This window comes from Drosophila virilis, chromosome X, assembly GCF_030788295.1.
Source record: "Drosophila virilis strain 15010-1051.87 chromosome X, Dvir_AGI_RSII-ME, whole genome shotgun sequence".
NCBI classification, from domain to species: Eukaryota; Metazoa; Arthropoda; class Insecta; order Diptera; family Drosophilidae; genus Drosophila; species Drosophila virilis.
In genome coordinates this window covers 13,499,899-13,507,061 of record NC_091543.1, presented here as the reverse complement: position 1 = coordinate 13,507,061, position 7,163 = coordinate 13,499,899, and the positions used below count along the sequence as shown (strand labels likewise).

General features: G+C 41.0%; 3 protein-coding genes across 4 annotated transcripts; all 3 read left to right on the top strand.

The window, feature by feature from the left end:
- The first annotated feature begins 31 nt into the window (after nt 1-31).
- LOC6636043 (non-homologous end-joining factor 1) lies at nt 32-1,946 on the top strand. The gene is made up of 5 exons (XM_002059534.4): nt 32-396; nt 467-709; nt 766-904; nt 965-1,205; nt 1,268-1,946. Exons 1-5 carry the CDS (start codon nt 235-237, stop codon nt 1,584-1,586), a joined length of 1,104 nt encoding a protein of 367 aa, XP_002059570.1. The 5' UTR covers nt 32-234; the 3' UTR covers nt 1,587-1,946.
- Nucleotides 1,947-2,076: 130 nt separating this feature from the next.
- Nucleotides 2,077-5,340, top strand: LOC6636042 (trypsin). Of its 2 annotated transcripts, XM_032439867.2 has the most exons (5): nt 2,077-2,637; nt 3,349-3,526; nt 3,582-3,858; nt 4,361-4,747; nt 4,818-5,338. In XM_032439867.2, the coding sequence occupies exons 1-4, from the start codon at nt 2,568-2,570 to the stop codon at nt 4,733-4,735; spliced, it is 900 nt and encodes a 299-aa protein (XP_032295758.1). In that variant the 5' UTR covers nt 2,077-2,567; the 3' UTR covers nt 4,736-4,747; nt 4,818-5,338. The 2 variants fall into 2 exon arrangements, with proteins under 2 accessions (XP_032295758.1, XP_002059569.1); XM_002059533.4 differs by having other exon boundaries at nt 4,361-5,340.
- Nucleotides 5,341-5,709: 369 nt separating this feature from the next.
- LOC6636041 (anionic trypsin-2) lies at nt 5,710-7,152 on the top strand. Its single transcript, XM_002059532.4, has 3 exons — nt 5,710-5,860; nt 5,917-6,130; nt 6,296-7,152. The coding sequence occupies exons 1-3, from the start codon at nt 5,800-5,802 to the stop codon at nt 7,086-7,088; spliced, it is 1,068 nt and encodes a 355-aa protein (XP_002059568.1). The 5' UTR covers nt 5,710-5,799; the 3' UTR covers nt 7,089-7,152.
- Nucleotides 7,153-7,163: the final 11 nt, after the last annotated feature.

Here is a 7,163-nt window from a genome sequence, read left to right as displayed (position 1 = left end):
TTAATCATATTCGTAATTTATCTTAACAGTTTTGAATACATTTCGTATATTTTTAAATTCAAATTTGAATAAAGCGCCTTTAACGCGCGCGTAATGCTGGCGCAATCGATAACTTTGCGCTCGTTCCATGCAATGAACTAGTTCCGATTCCGCGGTGCGATAAACGCGAATCGTACGACTAGCCGGGCCGGCACAGCTGTCAGCTGTTAATGTTGTGTTGCGTTTTGCTGAAACATGACTTTGAAGATAATTCAATTAAATGATGTGCAATTAATTAGTTGCTTAAGTGGCGACGAAGAGAATGATGAAATGCTGCAATTTTATTGCCATGATCAAATAAACGAACTGAGCTACTGTGAAAATTTGCCTGTGACACAATTTCAGCAGCGAATTCGGGTGAGCCTGCCTGTTGCAAGACTTTGCCAAAAAGTAACTATCTAAATTGATAATAAAATGATGCTAACAGGAATTGAACAAACGCGTGCACTTTCCCATAAAAGCGGTGCGCACGGCCTTAAGTGGCGCTCATCCGGCAGAGGCTACACTGCGATGTGTCCAGCACAACGGAACGGATGTGGCGGAACCTGATCGGGAGCAGCAGCCGGAGCACCAGGAGCTGCACTCTGTGCTCAGTTTGAAATACCGTATTGTGGGTGCACCGGCGCCGCTTAAATGGGAGTGGCACTTGACCGGCGTGGACAGTGCAATGGTAACAGCTTCTAAAGCTAACCAAGTGCACACTCATGTCATGCTAATTTTTTGCAGTTTTATCGTTACCTCTTGAAGGATGCGCTTCATACCGCCAGCTATCTTAACGAGAATCTGCAGTCCTTGCTCGATGTCGTCAAGAAAAAGGACATAGAACTCAAACAGTATCGCATAGAAGGCGCTCAGTTGCGCAGAAGTAAGAAGGCGTCTATGTATATAAATTATTTATTATATATGTGAATTTGCATTATTACAGCCACCGTGGCCACTGAGCCCTACGATGTGGAGGCTTTTCATGTGCAACACAAACAGCTGCTGGCGGCTGTGGCTGCCTACGTAAAAGTGGGCCAAGCCTTGGATGGAGCTGTCGCCACAGCGCCCATTATTAAAAACGAAACGGCCGTGGGCGTGCCGCCCATGTCCGCCGATGTGGCTACCACAATACCATGCAGCACAGCAGCCACAAGTTCAGCTAAATCAATAAGTCCACGCAACAGGTTTGCCCAACATTTTAAAATCGCATTCAAATCATGTTACTAAATTCACACCTTGCTTGCAGAAAACGCAAGGCTATGGAAACGGGCATACAACATGTGGAACGCAAGGTGCTGCAGCGTCGCCGTGTGCCGCAGCTGCAATACAAGAATACTGAAAGTCAGGAATCGGATTTAGAGGCCAGCCTTGCGGAAGCCATGTCCAATGTTAAGGCTGAAGCTGAGATCAAACAGGAACCAAGCATTGAAATACCAACTCTAATAGATCCAGAAACAAATCCAACCATAGAATCGACTAAAAATGAACTGGATGAAATCATGCAGTTGATCAATCGCACAGCGGAGCAAACCAACAAAATGCTAGAGGAACATAATGTCACCTAAAAACGATAAAGATAGCGATAGGTTTCATTGCTGCGCGCTTTTCCTCTCTTTCTGTATCATAGCCGAAATGCTATTGAGACCAGTTTGTTTTGTTAACGCAATATTTTTGACTCATTTAAATTGTAGAAGAGCAAAAACCTTTTTTATGAATTGCATGTTTTTAGCCAGTTTTTTTACACCTCACCGAATATGCACGAAGGCGTCTTTCCGCCTTTATAGACAAAATTGTAAATAATTATTTAGGCGAAATGTTGAATGTTTAGATCTATTGATCTAAACCATATTGTAAATTGTATTAATTAATTTTATAGGTCTTTACGATGTTATATTTATATAAAGCACTTGATGTTATTAACCCAATACCTAAATGCACATTTCCATATAAAATTGTACTTCAAGCTAATTTTGTCAAGCAAACCTTTTTAAGAATTCATTACAATATGCAATCATGATTTTATAGCTACCTTTTGTAGCACCTATAATTGAAACAAAATTTATATATATCTATATATCTTTATCCATATATCTATATCCATATATCTATATCCATATATATATATATATCTACATATCTATATCTATATCCATATTCAATTCAATTCAATCGCAATCCGACAAAAGTACTTTCAGAACAAGTATAATCCAAAAGTAGAGATAATAATAATCAAAAATTGTAAACTATATGTCGATATCGTTGCAAATCCATGATATGAAAATCATGTACACAAAGCATATTGCATGGTTGCGTATGAGAGAATCCATCTAAATGTATCACGCTTGAGAATTGCCTTCAATTTATCAAGACGTGCACGACCTACGGCCCAGCCCTTTTTGGATTATGTGTTTTTTTCATATTTTATTAATGTTCATGTTCTATCGAGTACGAACGTATAGGTGTGATAGCTTTTTTTTTTTTTAAATTTTTTTTGGATTAATTTCGGCTTGGATTGCCTTCACTTTTGGCATCAAAAATTGTAAAACATGCAGATCTCGTTGACATTATGGTTCAGTATAGTTATCCGTTTATCAGAATTGGAGCCAGCTACTGCGGGTGAGTAAGGGCAATCGGATATATTTCCACATTTGGCATCTGATTGTATATGTGTATTTTTTTTTTTTATTTATTTGTGACTGTTCCGAATTTCAGCAAGTATTCAAATCGATTTCAATTCTAATTAATCGAAACCTTTTCGATAACAATAGATTTTCTTATGAGACTTTTGAATAAATTTGTATTTTTTAAGTGTCGTGAAACAAATACGAAATTGTAAGCTAAGGCTTGACTGCAATACCACGAATGTTCTGCTTTCCATATTCGAGTCAATTTCGCTGCAAACTTTATGTTTACGATTTGTTTTTTTTTTTTTTTAAAGAGTTGGCTTTGGTTCTTAAATCCATTCTGCTTGAAAATCTATGAAATGTTTGCATAAAATTATTTAATAATTGTGTAAAAGCGCAACAATTCGTAATATATATCAATATAATTGACAAGGACACCTGATATTCGAAAAACCTCTGTCCGCTTCCAAGAATCTTCGCATGATCAATGCGCGTAGTTACAACGTTGCGATGCGACTGTGGCGGAATGTACTCGCCCAGTTTTATGATATTGTTAATTTTGGAATTGTTCAAATTGCGATTAGATACAAAACATATATCTAATATGATTTGTTGATGTCGCAAATATCGTGTGATAGATAACTAATATGGGTGTTAACCATGAATGAGGTCTAAATTTATTTCTTTTTGTCCAAATGCCAAGACGACTCGGTGCAGTTCAAGATTGTCGGTGGCACCGTTACCGAAATAGCCAGGACACCATATCAGGTCTCGCTGCGTCTAAAGCAAATTGACAGGCAACAGTTCGGGCGTGGTCACATATGCGGAGGCACGGTTATTAGCCAGCGCTTGGTTGTTACGGCGGCTCATTGTCTCTACGAGTGGGTTAATCTCTCAATATGGCAAGGCCGCATATCATGTTTGTTTCGTTTTTAGCGGAAGAAGCAGAAATATGCGATCCCCCAATGATTTTGTTATTATTATGGGCAACAGCCTTCTTCAGATAAGAAGTGTTTTAATGCAGCAGTATAATGTGCAGAAGTTGATGTCACATCCCCAATACAATCCGACAAACTTACAGAACGATATTGCCCTGTTATTCATTAACGGCTTTGTACCCTGGAAATCGATCGTACGGGCTCTGCCACTCGCCAGGGTAACCGCCGTTGTTGGCACACCTTGCCTAATTTCCGGCTGGGGTAGCACAATCAATGTAAGAAAATTCATTTTAAACACTTCCAATTCTTGTTTACGAAATGCTTGTTTGAATTTAGAATTTGGTATTTTTATAAAAATTTTCAAAATTATGCTTAACGCTTTTATGATTTCAATTTCAATTTTTACTTTTATTTTTCTGCTGATCGATAATGTGACTTATCGATAATGTTTATCGATTAATGTTTGCTTTCATATTTATATTCTTGATATCGTAGTGCTTATCTTCTTTAAAATGTTCACATAATTTCCAAAATATGCTTATCGCTTTTAATTTTCTCGTTATTTTCTTAATTTGCCTACTGATCGATTACGAGACTTATCGATTAATCGAATCATGTTTGCTTTCATATTTGTTTTGGTATTTTCATATAACTTTTAAATAATGCTAACCGCTTTTAAGTTTTTCATCATTTTGGTAAGAGTCCTTAATTTTTTCTTCATTTGCTTACTGATCGATTAGGAAATCGATCGATTAATCGACTATTGTTTGCTTTCAGGGTGGCACTTCTTCGCAAACTCTGCAATCGGCAACTGTGCCCGTGATCAGCCAAACGGACTGCAGTGCCAAATATGGGTATATAAGCGCTGCCCAGCTATGTGCCGGGTATATGAGCGGCGGCATCGATTCCTGCCAGGGCGATTCCGGCGGGCCGCTGCAGTGCCACAATACGCTCGTGGGCATCGTCTCCTTTGGCAGATATTGTGCTGCCCAGGATTCACCTGGCGTCTATACGAATGTTGTATACTATGTCGATTGGATAAAGCAGATGAATCGCTCGCTCGACTATTCGTACTACAGCGGCGATGTGAGAACTGTCGTGTGCTCCAAGCTGGCTGTTTTGGCCATCTTTGTGGCTGTTGTCAGATACTGAATTATTTGGAAAGTAATTAATAAATATTATTTCTTTAGTAGGTATTTCAGATTTGTATTTGTTCTTTTGTTTGCCATGTTAGTTCTGCGATTACCGCTCAACAAATGTGCAAATAGAGCAGGGCCAGAAATTGGATCTGAAGTGCCTCAGCCTCGTGTTCGGTCAATGAAATAATTGAATTTATCTAATCAATGAAACCAGCTCCTTAGTGCGAAATTGATTTCTATGTATTACTGATATATTCATTATACATTTATTTATAAATCTGTGAAAAAAAAAAAAACCGAAAACAATTTCGAGAATCGAGTGACGCCTGTGAGCCGCGTGCCTTACAATCTGGTGAATTTTTATAAATTATAAAAAACAAGCAAACATTTTTCAGAATTCGTCAGAATGTTCAACCTTATAGCTCGATTTATAGCTACAGATAGGGAATATTATAAGTTAAAACAAATATATGTAATATATATATATGTAATAGCTTTAAAAGAGATCTTTGTAAGAATCCAAACCCTTGGACTACTTTATCATTAATCTATTATCGTAAAAAATAGCAAAATTTCTGTTAAGCTAAATTCCAAGAGCTGAGATAAGTTTCTGCCTCACTTGGTGGTTCACCCGATTAAATAATTAATTGTTAACAATTTTTTGATATCGTTGAGCAACTTCACGATTTTATAGGGCCGTAAATCGAAACGGATCTTGTGTTAAACCCATTGATATGATAATCGTGAGCATATAGTATATTGCATGGGTGCGTTTGGGAAAATCCAACGAAATGTTTCACACTTGAGAATTGCACCAATACAGCCACGTGCACACCCTATAGCCATGCCCCGTTTGCTACTCCAGCGGATGGAATGGACTAGCTGTCCGTCATTGAAGAATCTACCCAACGAAATTTACAAAGTGGGTGGGTCTGGCCGGTGAGGGCTGATTAGATTATGTCGGGCATGTATTGCCAGATTTAATTGTGACGATAGCAATTGGCTGGCCAAGTGGCCCTGACGGTCCGTATATTTAGTTGACGTTCTCAGCTCGTACCGTAAATACGAATACTCTACATGGCTCCCAAACGGACAACGATCTTTGCCGTGCTCTTCGGCCTCTATCTGGTAGCGAGCGGTATGTATGCACTCACATCTTCTGCTGTCTATTCTCATGCATCTTGTACGGCTTAGGTGCTAGGCTGGACTCACGGCATATACGGCCCAGATTCAGTGCCGATCCGGGTCGGATTGTCAATGGCACCGTGGCCAATATGGAGGCCACCAGGCATCAGGTCAGTCTTCGGCGTCGCCTCAACGATGGCTACTTCTTTGGCACGGGCCACATTTGCGGCGGCTCCCTGATCAGGCCAAATGTGGTTCTCAGCGCGGCTCATTGCTTTGTGGAGTAAGTATCCGGTATAACTCCCAGCTGATCTTTAGTCAAATATTACGTTCAACGTTTTTTGTGACATTTTCGATTCTTACTGCCGACACGATTAGCCAATCTCAATCGTTATATGTTGTCCCCGTAACCGATCTCTACAACTATTTCATTGATTTCATTCTACAGCCAGATCATCTACGATGGCCGCTTTTTGCCCAAGGAGGACTTTATAGTGGTTATGGGCAATTTGGATCGCTTCGAGACGGCAAACACCCTAACCTTTGACATTGATCAGCTCATCCTGCAGCTGGACATCTTTGATCTGGGCACATATAACAAGGATATTGCGCTGCTTATTCTCAGTGGCTCAGTGCCCGCCAATCATCCCACCATACGTCCCATTGCACTGAGCTCCGTGGCCGTACCTGCGGAAACCGTTTGCCAGGTAACTGGCTGGGGCACCACCGAGGAGGGCTACGGCTCTGATATACTCATGACCCTGGATGTGCCCATGCTTAGCGATGCGCAGTGCATCAACGAGAGCGCATTGGGTCATTTAATACTGCCCGGTATGATTTGTGCCGGCTACATGGAGGGTGAGCGCGATGCCTGCAATGGCGACTCTGGCGGACCGCTCGTCTGCCAGAGCCAGCTGGCGGGCGTTGTCTCCTGGGGCATTGGCTGCGCTCTGCCTGAGCTGCCAGGTGTTTACACCGAGGTATCCTACTACTACGAGTGGATAATCGAGCAAATCGACGAGGCAAATGGTGGCAGCGGCGAGGGCAGCGGAGAGGGCAGTGGAGAGGGCAGTGGAGAGGGCAGTGGAGAGGGCAGCACAGAGACCACCACGGAGGAGAGCACAGAGACCACCACGGAGGTCAGCCCAGAGGGCGGCGACGATGGCGTCGCTATAATCACAGTTACCTATGCTCTGAGTGTGGCGGTGCCCGTGCTGCTTGGCCTGAGCCACTTTTCTTAATTGTAAAATAACGATACGCTAAAATTCTATTTTTTTTTTGTCAATATATAAACTTTAAGCTTAAGTTTAATGCCC